Raw genomic sequence first — 26,287 nt, 5'->3', positions numbered from 1 at the left:
TGCCAAAAGGTACCTAAAGGACTCTCAGACCATGAGAAACAAGATTCTTTGGTCTGATGAAGCCAAGATTGAACACTTTAGCCTAAAATGCCAAGCATCATGTCTGGAGGAAACCTGGCACCATCCCTACGGTGAAACATGGTGGTGGCAGCATCATACTTTAGGGATGTTTTTCAGCGGCAGGGACTGGGAGACCAGTCAGGGTAGAGGGAAAGATGAATGGCGCAAAGTACAGAGAGATACTTGATGAAAACCTGCTCCGGAGTATCTCTGAATGTTCTTGAGTGGCCTAGCCAGAGCCTGAACTTGAATCCGATCGAACATCTCGGGAGAGACCTGAAAACAACTGTGCAGCAACGCTCCCCATCCAACCTGACAGAGCTTGAGAGGATCTGCAGAGAAGAATGGGAGAAACTCCCCAAATACAGGTGTGCCAAGTAGAGGTCGACCGATTATGATTTTTCAACGCCGATACCGCTACCGATTATTGGGGGACAAAAAAAAGCCGATGCCGATTAATTGGCCGATTTTTAGAATTGATTTGTAATAATGACAATTACAACAATACTGAATGAACACTTATTTGAACTTAATATAATACATCAATAAAATCAATTTAGCCTCAAATAAATAATGAAACATGTTCAATTTGGTTTAAATAATGCAAAAACAAAGTGTTGGAGAAGAAAGTTAAAGTGCAATATGTGCCATGTAAGAAAACTAATGTTTAAGTTCCTTGCTCAGAACATAAGGACATATGAAAGCTGGTGGTTCCTTTTAGCATTCAATATTCCCAGGTAAGAAGTTTTAGGTTGTAGGAATTATAGGACTATTTCTCTCTATACCATTTATATTTCATATACCATTGACTATTGGATGTTCTCATAGGCACTATAGTATTGCCAGTGTAACAGTATAGCTTCCGTACCTCTCTCCTCGCTCGAACCAGGAACACAATGACAACAGCCACCCTCGAAGCAGCGTTACCCATGCAGAGCAAGGGTACCAACTATTCCAAGTCTCAGAGCGAGTGACGTTTGAAACGCTATTAGCGCTCACCCCGCTAACTAGCTAGCCATTTCACCAGCCTAATCTCGGGAGTTGATAGGCTTGAAGTCAAAAACAGCAGATCTGCTGGCAAAACGCACAAAAGTGCTGTTTGAATGAATGCTTATGAGCCTGCTGGTGCCTACCATCGCTCAGTCAGACTGCTCTATCAAATCATAGACTTAATTATAACATAATAACACACAGAAATGCGAGCCTTAGGTCATTAATATGGTCGAATCCAGGAAACTATCATCTCGAAAACAAGACGTTTATTCTTTCAGTGAAATACAGAAACGTTCCGTATTTTATCTAACTGGTGCCATCCATCAGTCTAAATATTCCTGTTACATTGCACAACCTTCAATGTTATGTCATAATTACGTACAATTCTGGCAAATTAGTTCGCAATGAGCCAGACGGCCCAAACTGTTGCATATACCCTGACTCTGCGTGCAATGAACGCAAGAGAAGTGTCACAATTTCACCTGGTTAATATTGCCTGTTAACCTGGATTTAGTTTAGCTAAATATACTTCTGTGTATTGATTTTAAGAAATGCATTGGTGTTTATGGTTAGGTACACGTTGGAGCAACGACAATCCTTTTTCGCGAATGCGCACTGCATCGATTATATGCAACGCAGGACACTCTAGATAAACTAGTAATATCATCAACCATGTGTAGTTATAACTAGTGATTATGATTGAGTTTAATGCTAGCTAGCAACTTACCTTGGCTTCTTACTGCATTCGCGTAACAGGCAGGCTCCTCGTGAGGCAGGTGGTTAGAGCGTTGGTCTAGTTAACCGTAAGGTTGCAAGATTGAATCCCTGAGCTGACAAGGTAAAAATCTGTCGTTCTGCCCCTGAACAAGGCAGACAACCCACCGTTCCTAGGCCGTCATTGAAAATAAGGATGTGTTCTTAACTGACTTGCCTAGTTAAAAAAAGGTTTAAAAAAATGTGTAAAAATACATTTTTAAAAAATCACCGATTTCCGATTGTTATGAAAACTTGAAATCAGCCCTAATTAATCGGCCATTCCGATTAATCGGTCGACCTCTAGTGCCAAGCTTGTAGCGTCATACCCAAGAAGACTCGATGCTGTAATATCTGCAAAAGGTGCTTCAATAAATAACTTGAGTAAAGGGTTTGAATACTTATTTGGTGACTGTCCCGGAGGTAGCCTAGGAGCAATGCTGATACGTTTTAAAAAACTGGTTTTCACTTTGTAATTATGGGGTATTGTGTGAAGATTAATGAGGGGGAAAAAACGATTTTATCTGTTTTAAAATAAGGCTGTCACGTAACAAAAAGTGAAGGGGTCTGAATACATTTCGAAGGCACTGTATCAGCATTGCTCCTAGGCTACCTCCGGGACAGTCACCAAATCACACAGCAGTCTATCTATGCCAAGTTACCAGTAAGCATTGGATTGAGCCAGCAGCATACCACCCTGCATCCCACTGCTGGCATGCTTCTGAAGCTAAGCAGGGTCAGTCCTTAGATGGGAGACCAGATGCTGCTGGAAGTGGTGTTGGAGTGCCAGTAGGAGGCACTTTTCCCTCTGGTCTAAAAACAAATATCCCAATGCCCCAAGGGCAGTGATAGGGACATTTCCCTGTGTAGGGTGCTGTCTTTTGGATGGGATGTTAAACGTGTGTCCTGACTCTCTGTGGTAACTAAAGATCCCATGGCACTTATTGTAAGGGGGTTAACCCTGGTGTCCTGGCTAAATTCCTAATCTGGCCCTCATACCATCACAGTCACCTAATCATTCCCAATTTACAATTGGCTCATTCATCTCCCAGGTAACTATTCGTCAGGTTCTTGCTGTAAATTAGAATGTGTTCTCAGCCAACTTACCTGGTGAAATAAGGGTTGAATAACATAAACTGCACACAATCATTAGTTTACAGTTTAGCAAACTGCTGTCTGTCTGAAAAATGCATATCTCAAACGGAAATGGTATTAAAGGGCATGCCTGCCACACCTGTCGCTATACTCTGGTTTAGAAGAAGAATTCATGCCCATTTGTAATACAACGGTTGTGTATTTCACAGCTAATAAATATTTGTTTAAAGGCACATGGATAGTTTGCATTTTAGAATGAGCCCTGAGCATATAGTCACTAATGACAGATTTAATTGAGGTATATCATAACTTGGGCTGTTCCGACTAAATATATTCTTAGTCGACAGAAAGACATCTGGTTTTTTTTTTGCAATCGATTGATTGGTCAATATTTTACAATGTATATTTTTATATATGTGTTTTAATAAAATAAATTATATACTTGTTTGATGCTGTTTGGTGAAATAAGACACAAATGACTCAAGAGAGAGCCAGAGATCAAGATAACCAGAAGAGAATAATCTTAACATCACCCGACCATCCCCCTCCCGCTCCTGCTGGCTTTCGCTGATTCTGCAATTACACTCCTGAAGGAGTTGGCAAACTTTCTCATGTGGAAAGCCAATTTATCTCAACATTTCTACCAATCTCAATGCCAGTTATGGTTTTCACATGCACATTTTCGTGAAACAGTTTAATTTAATTTATAACGTCTTTGTATCTCAAAATCATTGTCATCTGATTAATTAAAACTAAATCTAAATGAAAATAACACAAACTTAAAAGTTACTTATATTGCCAATGCCGACCATGTAAAAATAACCAACATAAAGCCAACAAATAAAAACATTGCAGCCTGCAGGTAAAAAAATATCCTGATAAAAATAAATATCTTATAAATCACATTGCTACACATGGCCTGTCTGCAATGAACTTGAAACATTGTATCAGCTATTAACTTGGGTCCAGCCTGAAGCTCCCAAGTGTATAAAATATTCTGGGCCCTCAGAGTTTCCGGTGCCAGTGAGCATGGGACAGACACAGCTGCAGGCCATTTTGCGCAAGGGATAAGAGCTCATCAGGTAGACCTATTTTATGACATTTCCACTGGATCAGAGCATGACATTTTTCCCTTTCACGCTGAGTGGTTATCGAAAGGGAGAGAGCTAAAAAGGTTTTTCACATACATTGAGGAGCTATTGTCATTCTCAATGGATGTAAAAACTGACTTTGTTTGCTTGTTTGAGGTGAAGAAAACATTGCTGTGGAGAAGCTCCACAACTCATTAGTGGTAGTGCATTAATCCAATCAGAAATATTATCAGATTGCCAAATGTGCACATTTATATGCCTCCATTTGCGCTCAGGTCAGGTAGCCTATAGGACTACTTCTATGCATAATCAGGTGCATGTCCTTACTCAACATTGACAATAGCACTCTAAACAAAAGACAATGACTAAATTGACTAAATTCTTAAATGGAACGAAATAAACCAAAACTTGTTTCTCACAAGTGTAGCATAGGTTGTGAACTCTGCAAGCAATGTGTCCACTCTGACAATGGGAACGGTAAAATACTGTTTAATAATATACAGTTGAATTTATAAAGACAATCATGGTTGAAAACCGCGCACAAGACACGATTTCGACCAAACAATCAACCAGTTGACTAATTGGGGTCAGTCCTAATTATAACTGATGGAAAGGTCAGTTTACAGTCTCATACACTGGTACCTAGTATGTTAATACTTTCGTATCAACTAACATTTCAAGGGGTCAAGTGATAACCGTTAGTTGTGTTGCATTAAGCAACATGCAGACGCATCTCTTTTTTGGGGTGAGCGGATTCACAATAGGTTGAAATGAAACATGTCTATTGGACTATCCTAATTAAAGCTGATTCGAGCTCATAGAACACGTCAGGTAGTTTGGTGTGTGTGTGTGTGGCCAAATAGCTTTATTTTCATGTTACTAAACAAATGCTAATGCCTGGAGTTTGCTAAATGGAAGTGGCACTTCGGTTGGAACCGGAGCGAGCTGTGGTCAGATGACATGAAAATAGAGCTCTTTGGCCATGCACACCAGTGGTGGGTTTGGCGTAAAAAGAAGGATGTGATGAGCAGAAAAGAACCCCGCATCATGAACTTTAAGGACATTTTAGCTCAAAACCTGGTTGCCTCTGCCAGGAGGATGAAACTTGGCTGCAAGTGGATCTTCCAGCAAGACAATAACCCCAAGCACACATCAAATTCCACAAAGAGATGGTTAATTGACCACAAAATCAAAATTTGGCAATGGCCATATCTGCCTCTAGACTTGAACCCCATTGAAAACCTGTGGTTTGAATTGAAGAGGACAGTCCATAAGCGCATGCCAAGGAGATCAAGGACTTGGAATGATTCTGTGTGGTGGAATGGTCTAAGATCCTTCCCAATATGTTCTACAATCTCATAAAACATTAGAAAAAGGGCCAGTGCCTTTATCCTGGTCAATAATTTTGAACCCTGTCTTTTTGAGAAGAAAAGTTGTCGAACAAAATCTCTTTCTCTGAGCAATTGCATTCGCATAACATCATTAAATTGTTTAAAAAAAAGGTTAGCATAGAATATAGCCCAGTATTTGTTTTATATATTTTATCCAGTTTACTAGAAATACTCAATCCTGTGGGTGTTACGGTATTGCAGACCTTAAATATGGAATCTCACATAGGGGATGAGTGTGAAGTTTTCATTTTGTGGATATGCTTTACATGGACACTGCATTAAGTCAAACCACGACCATTTAAATGATTTAAGATGCCCTCAGTGGAAACTTGAAATGCTCTAAGTAACTGGCCTCAACATAACTGCAAGCTTAGCTGCATTTTCACTGGCTCAATTGGACAAAAAAAGGGGGAAAGTGAACAGGTACCTTCGTGCCCTTGCCCAAAAGCAGATAACGGAAACATGCAGCTTTAAGAAGTAACTAACAAAAGCTACAAGTCACCCACTTAGTTTTTTTTCGGTTTTCCAGACCCATGTACATTGCCTTGTTAATCCCAGGGTCCATGCCTGGGCCATTTGAAACACAGTGAAAACACAAATAAAGATACAAGCTGTACGGTCATCTGTGAATGGGATAATGCTAGAAAAGCATAACCATGTGCATCAGAGATCAATCACCCAATCTAATTTGGCTACATACTGCAAATATGGAATTTTATGCTAAGGTCAATGTTTGTGTTTTATCATAGAATTTAGGTGTAGGATAATAGCAGCATGATGCCTGCTTCAGGGGGGGGGGGGCGCACCAGCACGCAACAGCACCCAGGGTTAGTGTAGAATACATGGGATGTACTCATTCAAGGGTTTTTCTTTACTTTTAATATTTTCTACATTGTAGCAGGTATTCAAAGGCGTGCTTTGTCAAAAGTTAATTTGTGGAATTTATTTCCTTCTTAATGCATTTGTGACAAGGTAGGGGTGGTATACAGAAGATAGTCCTATTTGGTAAAAGACCAAGTCCGTATTATGTCAAGAACAACTCAAATAAGCAAAGAGAAACAACAGTCCACCATTACTTAAAGACACGAAGGTCAGTCAATTCAGAAAATGTCAAGAACTTTGAACGTTTCTTCAAATGCAGTCGCAAAAACCATCAAGCGCTATGATGAAACTGGCTCTCATGAGGACCGCCATAGGAAAGGAAGACCCAGAGCTACCTCTGCTGCAGAGGATAAGTTCATTAGAGTTAACTGCACCTCAGATTGCAGCCCAAATAAATGCTTCAGAGTTCAAGTAACAAACACATCTCAACATCAACTGTTCAGACCTGCATGGTAAAATTGCTGCAAAGAAACCACTACTAAAGGACACAAATAATAAGAAGAGACTTGCTTGGGCCAAGAAACAAGAGCAAAGGACATTAGACCGGTGGAAATCATGTCTTTATGAGATGCAGATTAGGTGAACAGATGATCTCTGCATGTGTGGTTCCCACCATGAAGCATGGAGGAGGAGGTGTGATGTGTGGGGGTGATTTGCTGGTGAGTGTGCCATGAATGCCTTGAATTATTTCATATTCAAGGCACACTTAACCTGCATGGCTAACAAGCATTCTGCAGCAATACGTCATCCCATCTGGTTTGCGCTTAGTGGGACTACCATTTGTTTTTCAACAGGATAGTGACCCAACACACCTCCAGGCTGTGTAAGGGCTATTTGACCCCAAAAGAGAGTGATGGAGTGCTGCATCAGATGACCTGGCCTCCACAATCCCCCAACCTCAACCCAATTGAGATGGTTTGGGATGAGTTGAAGAATGAGTGAAGTGAAGAATGAATGATGAGTGAAGAAAAAGCAGCCAACAAGTGCTCAGCATAAGTGGGAACTCCTTCAAAACTGCTGGAAATGCATTCCAGGTGAAGCTGGTTGAGAGAATGCCAAGAGTGTGCAAAGCTGTCATCAAGGGAAATGGTGGTACTTTGAAGAATCTAAAATACAAAATATATTTTGATTTGTTAAACACTTTTTGGGTTACTACATGATTTCATATGTGTAATTTCATAGTGATGTCTTCACTATTATTCTACAATGTAGAAAACAGTAAAAAAAATAATGAAAAAGCATGGAATGAGTAGATGTGTCCAAACTTTTGACTGGTACTGTATATGTGTGTTGCTTAGTGCTTTTTTGAAGAGGCCTTCAACATATGCAAAACTACACCTCAACATTCATGAATATATTGGTCGTCGGGTTAACTTTGAGTAAGCACCAAAACAAGTGAGTAAGAATACCTGCTGTATGTGTCGACTTGAAGAAATATAACAATTTATTTTGCAACACAAGAATGTATTGAAGATGAACTGATGGAAAGTCATCTTGGATGAGATTTTCTTGAATATAGTTAAAAGAAGCAGCTTGGTAAATCGGCATGTCACCACAGTGTTCAGACAGTCAGTGATATCCGACGTGACAGGCTTGATGACACACTTTAAAGGAAGATACTAAAATTAAACATTTTGACATACGATCAAAAAAGCCCAGATTTCAGAAATCAAAATCATTCCAGACTGTCACATTCCCATAATAATAACAAATGTCCATATTAAGGACATGATTGATGTCAAACTTGTTGAATGAGTGTCTCTAGATTAAATGCAATTTTCAATCAGGAAAACCACTCACTGTCAGTTTATGAGATACACCACCCCGTTCACGAAAATGGATCGCTCCTACAGACTTTGAGTCATGCGGCCGTTGCTTGCTATATGAAGTAGGAAGACAGGCATTGACGGATTCAGTTACTGTTTGATTGAAAGTTAGAATGGACAAAACTAGTGACCTAAGCCTACTTTGAGCATGGTATAATCGTCAGTGCCAGGGGCGCTGGATACATTATCTCAGAAACATCCACCCTCCTGTGCTTTTCATGCACAACGGGTTTACCGAGAATGATGCGACAAACATAAAACATCCAGTCAGCGGCAGTCCTGGCGAAAACAGCTTGTTAATGAGAGACGTCGAAGAAGAATGGTTAGAATCCTGCAAAGCTTACAGGCGGGCCACACACAGACATATAATGGCGTAGTATAACCGTGGCATCTCGGAATGCACAACTCGTTGATCCTTGTCACGGATGGGCTATTGCAGCAGAGGACCACACCGGGTTCCTCTCCTATCAGCTAAAAACAAGTAGAAGCGTGTCGTGGAAGGATCAGAATTTGTTGGTAACATTTGTAAGATGTTTAATATTCATCAAATGTGTGTAAGTTACTTCTCATCAGAATGGTATTTTTGTGTAATTCTGTGGTGAGGTTGCAGTTATCTGTTCTATGTCAAAACTAAGTTGCATGGGCCGCTGAGAGGGGAGAGGTCAAAGTGTCATCATGTGTAAACATATCTTTCACTCCCTACCTTTCCCATGGTGGGGAAAGGAGGGTGGCAGTGTCTGGAATCATTCTATGCTCCCTCTAATGTTGTTTCTATCTTAACCTATAGCCTCATTCTCCTCTCCGTGAGTTTGTCCAGGAGTTTGTATTTAGAGTGGGTTGTATCTAAATGACAATTTGATATATGCCTGTTGATTTGGAGGATTGGTTTATGGTTCTGGGGTTTGGGAAAGGAGACAAAGTTGAATGATGAATTATGTCTATGCTGTCTGACTATGTGTGTCTTTGCTATTAAAAGGAACTCAGTTGCATTGTAAGGGGGCTCTCAGAGAATTCAGGGGGAGACACTGAATTGATCTGAGAGTCACAGGATTGTGATAGAGCTGATATAATTAAAGATGGACTTTGATAACTAACTCTGACTTGTGTGTGGTTTGCGCTCATGATTTGGTAAATAGAGGAAATTTCCACGACAAGCGGCTCCAGTGGGCACGTAATCACTAACATTGGACAATTGAGGAGTGGAAAAACATTGCCTGGTCCTACGAATCCCAGTTCCTGTTGCGTCATGCGGATGGCAGAGTCAGTATTTGGCGTAAGCAGCATGAGTCCATGGACCTACACTCCCTGGTGTCAAATGTAAGGGCTGGTTGCGGTAGTGTACTGGTGTGGGGAAATCTTTCCTGGCACGTTAGGTCACTTGATATCAATTGAGCAACGATTGAATGCCACAGCGTATCTGAACATTGCTGCGGAACAAATCCAAAAGTGCTTCTTTGGGATGAGATGGAACGGGCTGTTGGCAGCATGAATGTACCGCTGTCCAATCTGCAGCAACTGCGTGATGTCATCACGTCAGCATGGACCAACATCCCTGTGGTTCCCGACACCTTGTAGAATCCATGTCCCAAAGAATGCAGGCTGTTCTGGAGGCAAGGGGGGGGGGGTTCTGACCCATTACTAGATATGTGTACCTAATAAACTGGCCGCTGACTGTACAGCACATTTGCACTGTAATAGTACATGAACACATGTACAGGAGTTATTTGTTGTTTGCCAAGCACCTTCCCATGGCAAAAATCTAAGCAATCAAGACCCCCCCCCCCCCCTTCTCTCTCTCCCCATTAGAGGTCACTTTAAAATCAATCAATTATTCAGTTAAATGTTTTGCATTCTCCACACATGTATTCAAAATGTGAATAAGAAATACACCGTGGCCTGCCAGACAAATTACCCACTGGACATTGTGAGCATCTTCGTGGTGGCTGCCTGGTCTGCGAATACAAATGAGGTTTGAACAAGGTTGGTTAGATCTACATAATCCACTGATCAAGGATAAGAGGGAACAGAGAGAACAAAGCTGCAAAAATCAGGATGAAAAGATAATTATGACTTTGATGACTCACCAGCTTTTGGTTTTTGGATGCCTAAAATGTTCTTGTTTTATCTTTTGCCTCTGTCACTTGACACCTTCTCAAATATATTGCACCCACTTCACAGAACGTACGAGCACTTGTTTCCCGTGTTTCAATAAACGGACAACAAAATCTAAAGTCATTCATTGATTAAACCATTACCCAAAGTTTGGAGTACAAAACCTCTCAAATGACATATGTCACTAAATTCACACACTGTCAATGCAACTGCATATTACTTAGTGGTAGGCATGAGTGCGTTACTGTGTGAACATGAATGGGGGCTTTTTCTTTTTTCCTTCACCTATTTCACCAGGTAGGCTAGTCGAGAACAAGTTCACATTTACAACTGCGACCTGGCCAAGATAAAGTAAAGCATTTCGACACATACAACAACACAGAGTTACACATGGAATAAACAAACACGCAGTCAATAATACAGTAGAAAAAAGTCTATCTACAGTGTGTGCAAATGAGGTAAGATAATGGAGGTAAGGCAATAAATAGGCCATAGTGGTTGAAGTAATTACAATATACCAATTAAACACGGGAGTGATTGATGTGCAGAAGATGAATGTGGAAGTAGAGATACTTGGGTGCAAAGGAGCAACTCATGGGGCTACTCATGATGCCACAGGCACATACATCACTATTAACACCTGGTGAAAGCTGCCACTGGTTTGTACTGTAGCTTCTAATCTAAAAAGTACAATGGGAGAACCTTCAGATAGAGGCTCATCGGTGTGGGATGGGAATCATGTGTCCAATGTACTTTCCAATATATACAGTAGGAATCATACGTATTCACCCCCTTTCAGATTGTGTTAAGTTACAAAGTGGGATTGAAACATACTCAATTGTGATTGTTTTATAATTGATCTACACAAAATACTCAAAGTGACGAGAAAATTCGACAAACTTCTACAAAGGAATAGAAATTAAATAACTAAAATGAAGTTGTTGCATAAGTATTTACCCCCTTTGCTTAGGTAAGCCTAAATTAGTTCAGGAGTAACATTTGACCGAAACAAATCACATACTGTAATAAGATACATGGACTCACTCTGTGTGAAATAATAGGGGTTGACATGATTTTTGAATGACTAACCCTTCCTCTGTCCCCCATACATACATCAGTAAGGTCTCTCAGTCATGTGTTGAATTTCAAGCACAGATTCAACTACAAAGAACAGATAGCTTTCTGAAAGCCTCATTATAGAAGGCCTGTGATTGGTAGATGGGTAACAATTAAACAACCAAAACAACTACATTAAATATCTCTATAAGCATGGTAAAGTGAATAATTATGCTATGGATGATGGAATAAACCGTCAAGACACATCAAAGATACAGTTGTCCATCTGAACTGAAGTGCAGGACAGGAAGGAAACTGCTTTTAGGTTGTCACCATGAGGCCAATGGCTGTTATGGGAGAACACTGAGGATGGGGAATCACGGCAAAGGGATAGACTTTTTTTGGTCTAAATGCAAAGCCTCATGTTTTTTGGGGAAAATTCAACACAACACATTACTTAAGCAACTGCCTCCTTATTTTCAAGCATGTGGTGTCTGCATCGTGCTATCGGTACGCTTGACATCGGCAAAGACTGGGGAGTTGTTCAGGATAAAAAGAAACAGGATTGTGGTACGCTCAGGCAAAATCCTGGAGGAAAACCTGCTTCACTCTGCTTGACACCAGACACTGCGAGAGGAATTCACTTTTCAGCAGGACAATAACCTACACCACAAGGCCAAGTTGCTTGCGAAGAAGATAGTGAATGTTCCTGAGTGGCCAAGTTACAGTTTTGACTTAAATCTGCTTAAAAATCAATGGCGAGACTTGAACATTGCTGTCTACCATGATCCCCAATACCTTGACAGACCTTGAAGAATTTTGAAAAGAATAACGAGCAAATATTGCACAATCCAGGTGTACAAAGCTTTTAGAGACTTACCCAAGAACACAGCTGTAACCACTGTGTTTCTAAATATTGACTCAGGTGGGTGAATACCTACCTTATCAAAGTATATTAGCATTTTATTTTTCATGAATCTTATAAGTTTCCTGCCACTTTGACATTACAGAGTATTTTGTCTGTAGATTGTTGACAAAAAAGTACACATTTTACTACATTTTAGTCCCACTTTGTAACACAATAAAATCTGAAGAAATCCAAGGGAGGTGAATACTTATGACAGGCACTGTTTCCCGTATCTACCCGTTCCACTAGCTATCCACAACCACTACCTACCCTTTCCACTAACTCTGGGTCAGGTTGACATAAATCCACAGCGACAGTTGCAAGAGCCCAGTGTCCGATTCAGTCATAGTTCCACTAACAGGAGGATGAATGATCAGGATGGCTATAAATAAAGAGCCTCTCCCAACAGCAGCATCAACAGAATGGATAGAGCTCTGTCTCCATTACATAATGTACCAAGGATACAGACAGAAACAATGTTCTGAAAACATCTTCAAAGAGTATCTTAAATAAAACATCACACTCTTATGCCCCCCCCCCCCCCCCCCCCGAAAAAAAAAAGCTTGCACTTGCCTTTTCCTACTACCACTGACTTTGCTGAGGACTACTTTATTGAGGAAAAATGGAGTTACTACGAGTGCAATATGTGGCTGTCTCACCTAACCATACACGTTGGCACTCTTTTTTCACACACCATTTGCACAACATCAGCATAATCACATACAATCGGACATCAAAGCCACAGCGCCCGAGCAAATATACATTGTGCGGGGATAAGCGGTGGATAACATTTGCAGATCCGAAGGCAAACAAAGATGGGATGGTAATCTTGAAAGATCCAACCGCATGCCTCCATGTGTGAGGTCCGTGTACGTGTGTCTGTGTTGTTTGTGAGCAGGATGGCAATGTAGGCACATCATTATTAAACATGGATTCGACTGGACGATGCCATGATGTTTGTCTGGCATTTCAAACAGTTGGCATATGCCAGCGTTGTGGGGTATCACCTTCAAAAGGAAGGTGCTGTTTTAGATGCTACCGAACACCACAATGATGCATTAGACATGTCAAGTCATTTTCAGTTAAACATTTTGTGGATGACACTGTGGAGATTTGTGCTGTCCTATATGTTCTGCCACCCATGTTGCTACAGGATGAATGCCCTGCATTACGGCTCTGGCTAATAAAGAAGCATTATACCTAACGCATTGTTGCGTTAGGTATTCGTTTCATTTGTATTTTCCCTTTATAATGGTGAACGGAACTGTTAGTGGTAGTTTTCTGACAACTCCACTGTGATGTTAATCACAAATGAAATCAAATAAAACATTGATTAAGGATTTTTTTTCTTTAACATTAACGATTCCATTTCCGTTTAAACGTTTAAACTTTTAAACGTTCACATCTCTAATATACCTGTAAATAGATTGGAAATTCAACGGAAAATTTTGCTCTATTCAACATACCCCCCTAGTTGTATAATAGTCTGCTGTGAGTCTTTAAGAACATCTACTGTATTAAAGTGTATTGACCACTCACAATGCTTGACCCCCCCCATAAAACACTGACTGACAACACTGTTGTGAAAAGCCGACAACAAAAGCCAATGAACTCCCCTCTGGATGGTCTTTCTAGTCCTTCAGTGAAGACAGAACATTAGCCAGTCCCACAGCGGGGAGAGCCAAAGTCGTCATTCATGAATTGATCACCCAGATTAACAATACCTCAACACTTTTATGCAGGAGGCGAATCAAATTGATTCATGGTGTGGAGAGTGGCAAGGAGTGACCTACCGTACGTTGTTGTCCATGCGGGAGACGGTGAGGTAGGCTGCCAGGTTGGCCGTGTAGGAGGAACATACGATGAGGGTGAAGAGCCACCAGCTGCCCATGACGATCCTCAGGGCCACAGAGCTCACCACGCTGTCCCCTCCTATAGAGGACATAAAGGACATGTCAATATCCCGACTGGGTGGAAGATGGAGCATCTACAGTAATGAGGTTTCTAATAGGTTGAGGAGGAACAAGCAGCTGGGAAAGTGGGTGGATGTATATAGAAAATGCTGTGACAGGAAAGGTTAATAAGGATTGGTGAATGGTTGAGGTCTGTTCGCATGATGATCCCACTCACTCCACCAGTAGGCTATTGGGGAATGATTGATAAACGTATACGCGAACACCTTAGGAATGGCAAACATCCAAAGATTAGGTTTGAGGTGTTACAACGACAGAAGTGAAATGGTGGACTTACATTACCATAACACATTTGCTTGACAATATACTGCACTAAGAAAACAGATTATCTCGACCAAATCCAGATCATGCAAGAGTGATCAACTTCAAAGGCTCCATAACTTGGAGAAATTTGGTTTGGGAAATAATTTGACCGATGTGATGTGCTATATGCTAACCCTGTTGCTATGGTGTCTAATCATGGTATACTCTCACGTCCGTTCCCTATTTTGGGGGGGGATGTAGACAAGGGGACGGCCTATCCCCATTGTTAATAATTCTGTCGCTAGAGCCTTTAGCACTACATCTAAGGCAGAATGTAATTGCGTAGCCTACACTGATTAAATCTTCCTCTTATATCACATCATATCACTATATGCGGATGATAATCTCCTATATGTGTCACATATCAGAATTCAATTTCATCTTTATTATCCACATTTGAAGAATTCAAATTGCTGTCCGGGTATAAGATAAATTGGACAAAATCAGCAATAATGTTTCTTAATGAAGCGGCCAAGAAAGTTTCACTTCCCTCAACAACTCCTATGAAAACACAGTTCCCTTATTTGGGTATCAGTATACAAGCATCTCTGCATGGTCTGGTAAAGTTTAATTATGAGAACATTTTCAAGGAGGTTGAACTAGATTTCTTTGCAAACTAGTGTCGCTGTCATAAAGATGAATGTGTTACCACATATTAGTTTCCTGAGCATGATGATCCCACTCACTCCACCAGTAGGCTATTGGGGAATGATTGATAAAGGTATATGCGAACACCTTAGGAATGGCAAACATCCAAAGATTAGGTTTGAGGTGTTACAACGACAGAAGTGTAATGGTGGACTTACATTACCAAATTGTTGTGTTTACAGTTATGCCCACTCATATCATTGTTTGACCAGTCTACCTCATTCTCTTGGAGAACTATTTGGGAAGAACTTGTTTCACCTTTTTTTCTAGATTGCAGGATGTGTCATTTTCTGGTATATCTAATAAGAAATGCATGCTGTATTTTGGTTCTATTATTTCTAATACAATAAGAGAACTTAAGAAAGGTTGAGAAGTGTGTAGGTGGTAATTGGAAGTTGCATCTCCATACCCCTCCATGCCATAACTATTATTTCTGGTAATAAACCTTTGAGTCTGGAACCTGGTCTGCAAAATGGGTCAATAATCTAGGGGATATATTCAACTCAAAGGGTATATTTAGTATTCAGGAACTCTTCGTTTTGATTTGCCAGGGTCGTCATTCTTTCTATATCTTAGACTGCGGTCAGCGCTTCATGCCTATGGGGTCCCACGGGGTACAAGTTTGGGAAGGCACCCGGTGATAGAGTGGATTTTTACATTCCCGTCCAGAGGTTTTGTGTTCGCTATTTCTTCTCATCTTCAACTATTAAAGCAGACTCACATTAAGCATCTCCAATCCAAAATGTAATCTAGAATCGGCTTCCTATTTCGCAACAAAGCATCCTTCACTCATGCTGCCAAACATACCCTCGTAAAACGGACTATCCTACCGATCCTTGACTTTGGCGATGTAATTTACACAATAGCCTCCAACACTCTACTCAGCAAATTGGATGCAGTCTATCACAGTGCCATCTGTTTTGTCACCAAAGCCCCATATACTACCCACCACTGCGACCTGTATGCTCTCGTTGGCTGGCCTTCGCTTCATATCCGTCGCCAAACCCACTGGCTCCAGGTCATCTATAAGTTGTTGCTAGGTAAAGCTCCACCTTATCTCAGCTCACTGGTCACCATAGCAGCACCCACGCGCAGCACGCGCTCCAGCAGGTATATTTCACTGGTCACCCCCAAAGCCAATTCCTCCTTAGGCCGCCTTTCCTTCCAGTTCTCTGCTGCCAATGACTGGAACGAACTGCAAAAATCACTGAAGCTGGAGACTCGTATCTCCCACTAGCTTTAAGCACCAGCTGTCAGAGCAGCTCACAGATCACTGCACCTGTACATAGCCCATCTGTAAATAGCCCATCCAACTACCTCATCACCATATTGTTATTTATTTCATTTATTTTGCTCCTTTGCACCCCAGTACCGCTGCTTGCACACTCATCTTCTGCACATCTACCACCCCAGTGTTTAATTTGCCATACTGTAATAATTTTGCCACTATGGCCTATTTATTGCCTCACCCCCCTTATCCTACCTCATTTGCACACACCGTATATAGACTTTCTCTATTGTATTATTGACTGTATGTTTGTTTATTCCATGTGTAACTCTGTGTTGTTGTTTGTGTCGCACTGCTGCGCTTTATTCTTGGCCAGGTCGCAGTTGTAAATGAGAACTTGTTCTCAACTATAGTGTCCAGTAGCGAAGGACCAACAGGACAGAGGCTTAAAAGGGTTCAATGGGCTCTCTGCCAGGAGGTAATACATGTAGCTGGGGGTTCAACAGGACTTGCTGACACACTCATTTAGTCCTTTTGCCAGTCTTGGATTCCAACCAACATATCCTATCTTTTCTTCATTCAGAGACACTTTAACTGTGTTCTTGTGAGCTTAACAAGCTTGAAATGCAATCACTATGTTACATGGACTGTATACTAGAGTTCTCAGCCTGAACCTGACGGAACCCGACGGCCCGGGCCCGGTCTTGTTTTTGTGATTAGGAATCAATTCACTTGTAAGACCTGGCCGGCCTCAAATTCTGTGAATTGAATCAGGTCGGTTTCAGGCTTGCCGTGCTGTGTTGAGAAAAATACTGTGTCCTTTTAGCTTACTCCGTCTCTCTCTCAGCTGCAGCTGCCACTAGAGGCGCCAGGATTCCAATATTGGCTGGGCCAGAGAAATCTGTGGCCATGACAAAACTTTTTTTTTTCAGATTTTTTTCAGTGTTTCAAATTGCGATATGAATAAGGTGGGAGTGCACTCGGGAGAAGGATGATCCACAAGATCACGACATGCAGCGCATCTCAGTAATCAGGAGAAGCCCATATTCCAATGGCATCTGTTAACGCCGATACATCCGAACAAAATACACCCTATGTACACCCTTGTATACTATCAAAAGTAGAACCTTAACTGATCCAACTGTTCTGCTAATCAAACATGCATTCAAAACACAGGGCTTTTGAGTAATTTATTCAAATGGATGTTTGGCAGAAAATGTAGTTGTTTATTTATTGTTTAATTTCTCAAGGCTTCTTTGCTATTTCATTTCAAAATTTTAAAAAATTCTTGATTGTATTTATAGTTCTGAATGACTCGTGTGCTGTGTCATGATGTAATGATTGATTGATTATATTGAAGTAGGCTAAGTTACGTTAAGACAAATAAAACAGGACACGCTCGTACTGCTCGACGGTGGATAAATGAAAGCTAATACAGGAGTCAATAGCAAAATAATACACTTGATTTCCTCTACATTATTTCATGCTCTGTGCTTCTGATCAGTGATAGATGAGCAAACAAGTAAATCAGCTACCACCTTCACTTGCACACCCGAAAAATCAACAAACCAAATATACAGACGGAGATTCAGTAAAGCAAAATCACATTGATTGATGATCAGACGAGTCACAGGCTTTCGGTTGAGAGTTGGACAGCCTACTACGCGACTGAAGAGCATTATGTTCTGATCAGCTAATATATGAGCAAAGTAGAATAAAGATGATCATGAGCACTCACCTCAACTTAGCTGACATTTCCCAACCTAATTCTTAACAAATATCCAAACGGAAATTCTGTGAAAAAAATCGGACATTGATTGATTTATCAAGACAAGTCCCCGTCTTGAAGCAGCGCGGCGGCGCTGTCCCAATCAAAACGGTGCTGAAATGATCATCTAGGTGACCACACATGACTTGCTTTAAATTAGTATTACAATTGGATATGACTTTGGGAGTTTCAGTGAAAGCAAGAATTTGATACATGCATTCGATTGCATAAGTTTACTTCATACCGATATGTTCGTAATTCAGTCAATCATAACTAAGAGTTTTCCACCCTGCCCTTTTTCTAGGCCCAAGGGCTTTCTCCTCATCTCCTCGTCTCCTCACTCCGATGCCGCCCACCTCCGCCGCATTATTCTCAACACCAGTTTAAATCAATATACTGTTTTCTAGAAATCTGTATTTTTTTGGTGTTCGGGCTCATTTAATTTCTGTGATGATGTACCGGGCCTGGGTTCCTGGCTTCAGCTCACCGGGCTTGAGTTGGACCGAGCTCAAATTTTCAGGTCCAATGAGAACTCTACTGTACAAATGTGTGTGACATGTATGAGGCAGCAACATAGGCTCAGAAATAGCTGTGTGGACTTTTTCATCGCATATGCAACTTTATGGATGGCATTGTAACGCATAGGATCACTTTCATTACCTAAATCGGCTTAGATGTTGATCCGTGCATTAGAAAGTAAAAACATCTTATCATAAATAGTCAGAGGATATTTTTTTATGAATCATGCATTTTTAAATGTTACCCACGAATAACACATACAGTACAGGCACATGAACATTTATGTTTCCCATTAAATATTTGATGCGTACAAATTACATCATTCGTTTTCTACTATAAAATGGCCTATGTTGCCTTAGATAAAAGCTAAATGAGTATGTAGGAGAGTTGTTAGTCCTACCTTGCTGTACAAAGGCTCCATAGACTATCCAGATAGCACTGTACAGGGAGTTGGACGCCTGTGTGGCGGGCTGCTGGTGTGGCACTGGAGGATTCTGGGTCCTCAGTGACTGCATCTTGCTTAGCAGGAAGATGAGAACTCCCACCACGGGGATGGCTGCAGCGATACACCCCCACACGGCCAGGTCAAACGGAGCGAACAGTGAGAAGATGTTGATCTTCTCCTCTGGTTTCCTCAGCAGGATCCCCACAGAGTAGTCCATGTAGCGCTTACTGAAGTCCACCGCACTCTCCCGCTCTGGAGTGATGGTAATGGCTGATACGGCCAGGTCAGCTCTCTACGGGGACAGACAGAGAAGAATGATAGCAAACATCCCCCGGTCAGTCAGGGATGAGTTGGGACTGAAACCATGTTGAAACTGTGTTGGTTAATGGTCTCCAATGGCATTCTTTTCCTTGGGGTAACGTGGCAGGTTGGAAGGTTACACAGGCCATATAGAAAGCCTTACTTTGTTTATAAGCTCCCCGATCATTCCATTCCAGGAGCCATTAGGCAGCTGCGAGCCGTACTTGCTGTCAGCCACCTGATAGATCTCGTACTTGAAGCCCAGGATCTTGGCCAAGGCGTCGAGCACGTCGATGGAGAAGCCTTTGTACCGCTTGGGCTGACCAAGGATGTTCTCAGCCACCATGACGAAGGGATCCTCCTATACCAAATCAAACACAATATCACATCAAAAAGGTTACATGAATTCGGGTGAATGTGCTGAATCAAATACTTATGTTTTCGGGCAGCAGTGTTCCACACATGCAGAACCCCATTGATCATGTTTGCAATTCACAGCACATGGGCGGTAACACAGTCACAAGTTGTTCCTTACCAGTAGTGTTACTACTTTGACCGTCACTCCTTGCATGCCGTTCTCAATGCGACTCTCCTTCAGGCTCCCATTCAGACCATGGACTGAGTCCCACGTAGCCAGCTAAGAGAGAGAAGAGAGAGACAGAGAGATCGAGACTTTCATAAATGTGTGTCGATAACAAGTGTTCAATTATGTTTTTCCCAGAAAAGAGAGCAATCTCTCCATGACCTAGTTCTATCTTTCAGGCTGTCAATCACACAGAATTACCCACCAAAATCCATCTCCACCAGACACCTTTTGATATGCCAACCAAAGAAAAGCTGATATTAAAGCCTCTTAAAGATTCCCCAGTAATTAATTTCGTAATATGAAAAGGGCATCGTCGACTACTAATTTAATCCATTTACATGTTTTTTGGAGGTGGCCGGTGAGTGATAGATAGATAGAAGGGGGGGAAACGGTTACCTTGGTAACAGCTGACTGAGGTAGAGCCATGCTAATGCACAGAGTTATAGTTAAAGAAGAAAGAAATCAACTAAATATATTTCCCTCTCTTGATCTACGCTACAGTGTGTGTGTGTGGTGTGTGTCCTGCAACCATGTTTGATCCTGGTGAGAAATCTGCTTTGCTCAGGTGGCCTGGCTGCTTCATTGATTACTTGATATGACATTTGTGTTTCTGACACCATGGCCAGGTGGACAAGTCCTCTGGCTGAAATTAAACACAAACAGAGAGGATTGGGCTCACTGGTCAAACCGTTCGGTCAGTTGAAACTGTACAGACCACCTCCATACGCTGGGTATACCAAACGTTAGGAACATCTTCCTGATATTGAGTTGGCACCTACTACCATACACCGTTCAAAGACACTTAAATATTTTGTCTTGCCAATCCACCCTCTGAACGGCACACGTGCACAATCCATCTTTCAATTGTCTCAAGGCTTAAAAATAATTATTTAACCTGTCTCTTCCCCATCATCTTCACTGATTGAAGTGGATTAAGAAGTGACATCAATAAGGGATCATGGCTTTCACCTGGATTCACCTGGTCAGTCTATGTCATAGAAAGAGTAGAGTTATAAAAGTTTTGTACATTCAGTGTATGTGTGATCATGGATACCAGATCTTATCATGGGTTACCTACAGTATAAAGAGGTCCATTCACGGGTTGTGCGTGCGTGCGTGCATGTGCGTGTGTCTGTTTGTATGCGCATGGGTGAATGCGTGTGTGACCCATCACCACAGCAATAACAGCTGATTAAACTCATATCATTTTATGAACAATTTCACACAATGATGTGACACACATTCAAAAATCAATAAACACAATCCAGCCCAATAAAACGGTTCACTTTCGTTTGAAAGAATGCTTACACATGACCAGATTTCGAAGATTAACCCTCAGATTTAATAACAGTTCATTTCCAATTTAATCTTCAGCCTAACGTCATTATTACGCTATTAAACGGACCACGTAGGATAATTGTTATTTTACAGCACTTCCAAGCATAGAGGCATGCAGTACACAAACATAAACAAGCATAGGGCGATACAAACACACATACACTCAGTTATAAGCCCTACGCATGCAGTCACTCTACAGATGTTTACTGAACTACACCCAGTGTACAACACATTGACGTCAATGACATAGGCTGACCAGAGGAATCCAGGTGAAAGCTATGATCCCTTGTCAATGTCACTTTAATCCACTTCAATCAGTGTAGATGATGGGGGGGTGGGGGGGGGGTGTTTAAGCCTTGAAACAACTGAGACCTGGATTGTGGATGTATGCCATTCAGATGGTGAATGGGCAAGGCAAAATATTTAAATGCATTTTGAAGAGGTTACGGTAGTAGCTGCCAGGAACACAGTTTGAGTCAAGAACTGCAACGCTGCTGGGTGTTTCATGCGGCCGTGGCTTCTTAAATAAAGCAAGCAGACAGGCATCGAGGCATTCAGTTGGAATGGGCAAAACGAGTAACCTTAGCAACTTTGAGCGTGGTATGCTCATCGGTGCCAGGCGCAACGGATCCAGTACCTCAGAAACGGCTGCCCTCTTGGGCTTTTCACGTATGACCGTGTCTAGGGTTTACCTAAAATAGTGCGACAAACTAAAAACATCCAGTCAGTGGTAGTCCTTTGGGCGAAAACAGCTCGTTGATAAGAGAGGTCGAAGGAGAATGCCAAGAATTGTGCAAGGTAACAGGCAGGCCACAAGCAGAACGACATCTCGGAACGCACAACTCGTTGATCCTTGTCACGGATGGGAAGAATTCAGGCTGTTCTGGAGGTGAAGAGGGGTCCGACCTGGAACTAGATGGGTGTACCTAATAAACTGGCAGGTGAGTGTATATTACCATCAATTTCACCAGTTCGTGAAAACCTCACCATGGTAACCATCTTAAATGTAAAGGGTTCTATGCTTTCTTCATATACTAATGTACACCTTTTCATCAGGATGAATGTGCCTGAGCTACTGTAGCCCCACAGGCATATAAAGAAAGGCTAACTAGGAAATATATTGCTTCCCTATGAGCAGCCTGAGCTCAGAGAGAAGACCGTTATTCCGATGCAGATATTCTCAGCCGTCCTCTTGGTGATCTCTAAGTCATTAGGGATTTATGTACATTAGGGCCTGCAGCAGTACCAAACACCATGGAATTGTTAAAACCATACTTAAGATGCCGAAACTACTATGTCAACTAATGAAACTATAACCTACTACTGTACCTCTGTGATTGTGATTATGATTCATTTCTTTCTTTAATTAATTGAAACAATTACTTTCCAAGCCAGAGGCACAGGGAAAATGATACACTTTAAAAAGGCAGCTAATTTAGTGTATCACATTTTGAGTGAGTCACTTTACAAATGTGTTATTGGCACTGTATGCCCTGCAGTCACATTACAAACTGCAACGTATTCATCAAAGGAATAGAGTTTTCTTGAAGAACAAATACATGGATCTCAGTAAACAGAAATAGCAAAACACCTATTGAAAATCATAGAGAAATCAGTGGCTCTGTAGCCTACTGCTTAAAACCCATGACAGTCTCACAGCATAAAGTCAATATCTATTACAACCCCAGCCTCAAAGTCAGGCCTCAACCACAATGAAAGTCTCACAATAACGGTAGTGAGGAAACAGCATAAATCATCCAATCAGATCGCATGGGTCACTTTTCAATGGAGTTTCATATATGGCTTTTATTGTGATCCGCCATGTTGAACTTCATAATCTATATCGACCCGGGTACATTTCAATCCTGCACATGAACGGAACATGGTTTCTGCCTCGGAAGGTAACTCAACTGTGATGTCGTGTCAAACTCTAGGGTTCTAACAACTGTTTGAACAGAAATCATGATGAACTCTGTGCACATAATGTAGAATCTCAGACATGTGCAAAGGACAGAAAATCATTTCATAATGTACCCTTGTGTTTTAAGAGGAAAGTCAGTTCCGCTAGCTTTTCCAGTGCCAAATGCTCAGTGGGCAATGGTCACCATTAGCCCCTAGCATTGTACTTGACGCCACTGACTCTCAGTACGGCCATGATAGTACTCTTTCCTGTTCTACAGGAAGTCCCATATCCTCCTATTGTATGGGAGCGCTCTATTTTCCTTTTAAAGGAATGGGGAAGTCCCACTACTCACATATTTTTTTGTTTGATTGGACAGGACAGAGGTCGAGTGGAAATATAAAGGAGAGTGTGTTAAATTAACAATGTGCTGGATTGGAACGCATGCTGATATGTGATTTGGAGGCAGCGGCTTCCAAGCCGAAACAGTTCGGTAGAGTTCGTGCATGTATGATGACGACATTGTGATGCGTTTCTTTGTTTTGGACTTCGATCAGGGTTTGTTCGAGCGCACACATTTTCTTTTCTGGAGACAAACCGAAGTTCGGAGCCGAAGTCTACGCCCCTTCGTTGGTGATTGGTAAAAGTAGGGATTCTTCAATAAAGTCTTTGTTGTCATTTACTGAACTGAAGCATGCTGACGCCATTAGACTGCTACCCTAGTCCACAGGGAACCCTTTCTGATCAGCAGACAGGTCAGACATACAGCCCAGACAATCAATCAATCAAATGTATTTCTAAAGCCCTTTTTAAATCAGAAGTTGTCCTAAATTACTTATATAATGTGGCTAGCAAAAACTCCCTAGCAAGGCAGGAACCTAGGAAGAAACCTCGATAGGAACTAGGCTCTGAGGGACGGAAGAACAGCCTGCTCTCAAGGTGGACAGCTCAATGGTGGGTCTATGCCTCGCCAAGCATGCGCTTCCATCCCTCTTCCCTTTGTAAAAATGTCAGGCCTCTCAGTCATCTGTGACGCTGCTTTGAGTGGGCGACGGAGCTAAATGCCCCGCTTGCCTCCACTTCACACCTGCTGTGCCCGTCCTTTAATACATGTCCTTTCACAGAAATGATCTAAAAACTGCTCGAGGCGGAGAGGATACTGGTGTGACTATCTGTCAGGATAGCTGAACCCCACGTCAATGTATCACACGCCCGCTGGCCAACTCTTCCCGGATGATCAAAATTACATTGAGGCTTTGATGGATTACTGCTATGACAGAGAAGATCGTCTGGATGAATGTGTATAACAATTTCATAAAACCAAAGGGGGAGTTAGGAATATATTTGGATTGTTAGAAGACAGAAAATCACTCGATTTTGAGTTAATAGTTCATGGAAATAGACAGGCTACGTAAGTGTTGGTCATACTGTGTTTGTTTACAAGTAACGAACCAGTATGATTAAATGCTTCCCTTTAGCCATGTGGCAGCGCTGCTTAAGTTTGCATCATCAGGTCCAATGTGGCTCAACTCAGTCACGCTCTGAGTCTAGGCGGAGAGAGAAAAGCACAACCATTTAATTGATGTTCTCTTCCATCAATGTTTATGAACCCCCAGCCTTCTCTAACAGTGTAGTCAGGCAGGGCACCTTCATTTCTAGCTATAGAAAGTATAGGCTTAAAGAGGAATATCAACTCTACTCTCCACTTCTTTGGAAAGCATACAGAAACCACTCTGAGAAGACAAAGAATATACTGTTGATGAAATGGTGCATTCGTGTTGAATCCACTCCTGTGTATTTCATTATTATGCTGTCTCTGATCTTTGAATCTCCCCCAGGAAGTTACATCTCTGGAGACAGTTCACAGAAAAGCATTGCCAACTAAGTGTAATTAGTGTGTGGCAAGAATTGAAATGATTAGAACGCTGGTGGTGCTTTGTTCATTTAAATGCAGGCGGGGGAGTAAAAATAACAATACTGCCACCATCAATAGATGTGGCTTAGATGCGCTGTTTATTTTTCTCTAATTACCGCAGCACGAATTATTGCAGATTCAAATGTATCAGAGATATTCAATATCACTTCTATTACAGTGAATTTAAACAAATGATCAGGCTCTCGTTTATTTTCAAAACTTTGCAGACCTAGCTCAACTAGCTCAAAATATTATTAGGGACTAACAAGTGAAAAGCCAAATCAACAATATCCCCATGTCATTATTTTGCATATATTACTGAGGATTTCTGAACAGCAAATTGTTTTTGTTAGAGATTTAAATGGTCACGAAAGCCCTGCTTTTTCTTCTCCTTTGAAATGCACTCATTTCAGGACGACTTCTATTCAGTCAAATCCCGTTATGTTCCAAATGACTGTCTGTGTAATTCAGCTCTGCTCCAGGAAAGAGATGCACATCAACCTGTATGTTTTGGTTGTCGGTGGGCAGAACTACCACTGTAACAAGCCTATCAGGCTTCAGAGCCAGCAGGATCCCTGTAAATCTTATCAAAGCTGTGCTACAAGGCGATAAGCCCTTTTAATATTTGAAATAGCCCACTGATGGATCCCTATCTCCATTTCTCCATTGAAAGACCACAAAGACACCTATGTACAGAGACCGTCTGACACACTTGTGCCTCCCATCACTTTCCCCCCCTCTCCTTTAACCCCAATCAAAAACGTTATCGCTGTGTCAAACCAACAGAGATTACACCTCTCTGTCCTGGTTGAGATCTAATCGACAGGCCTAGAACCACCGGTGGGATCCACTCTTGCTCTGTGACTGAGCCATGTTGTGTTGTACTATCTCTCCCAGTAGGGACTCGCCACAATGCAGACAAAAGGCAACACCGACCTATCTGCTCCACACAGCTCTAGTACACCACACTGCATTGTACCTGCTAGCCTAGTCGCTTCAAAGCACGTAATTGCGTGATGTGAATGATACACGCAATACTTGACTCACGCTGTTAGCCTACCAGTGACATCACGGCTTAATTTTTCAACAGATAAAAATGGTCTGTATCTCAAAATGCATACTACCGTGCTCGGAGCATGCAAATTGGAGCACGGGAGGGTCGGCGTGTGAGTCCAAATCAAAGTATAGCTGGCTAGCT

The 26,287-nt window shown here is 41.6% G+C and overlaps 1 protein-coding gene across 2 annotated transcripts in view; it reads right to left on the bottom strand.

Annotated features, from left to right (window-relative positions):
- Positions 1–26,287, bottom strand: part of LOC109870608 (glutamate receptor ionotropic, delta-1-like) — a 411,408-nt gene that overhangs the window by 27,074 nt on the left and 358,047 nt on the right. For both annotated transcript variants that reach the window (XM_031805099.1, XM_020461182.2), the window contains exons 9-12: positions 19,886–19,987; positions 19,514–19,711; positions 19,006–19,342; positions 13,960–14,098 (exon numbers count right to left, since the gene is read on the bottom strand). In XM_031805099.1, coding sequence (XP_031660959.1) covers positions 13,960–14,098; positions 19,006–19,342; positions 19,514–19,711; positions 19,886–19,987 — 776 coding nt within the window. The remainder of the gene's footprint in view (positions 1–13,959; positions 14,099–19,005; positions 19,343–19,513; positions 19,712–19,885; positions 19,988–26,287) is intronic.

The sequence above is a fragment of the Oncorhynchus kisutch genome, linkage group LG25 (genome assembly GCF_002021735.2).
Source record: "Oncorhynchus kisutch isolate 150728-3 linkage group LG25, Okis_V2, whole genome shotgun sequence".
Classification (NCBI taxonomy): Eukaryota; Metazoa; Chordata; class Actinopteri; order Salmoniformes; family Salmonidae; genus Oncorhynchus; species Oncorhynchus kisutch.
Note: the sequence above shows the minus strand (reverse complement) of the source record. Positions and strands in the feature narration are given on the sequence as shown.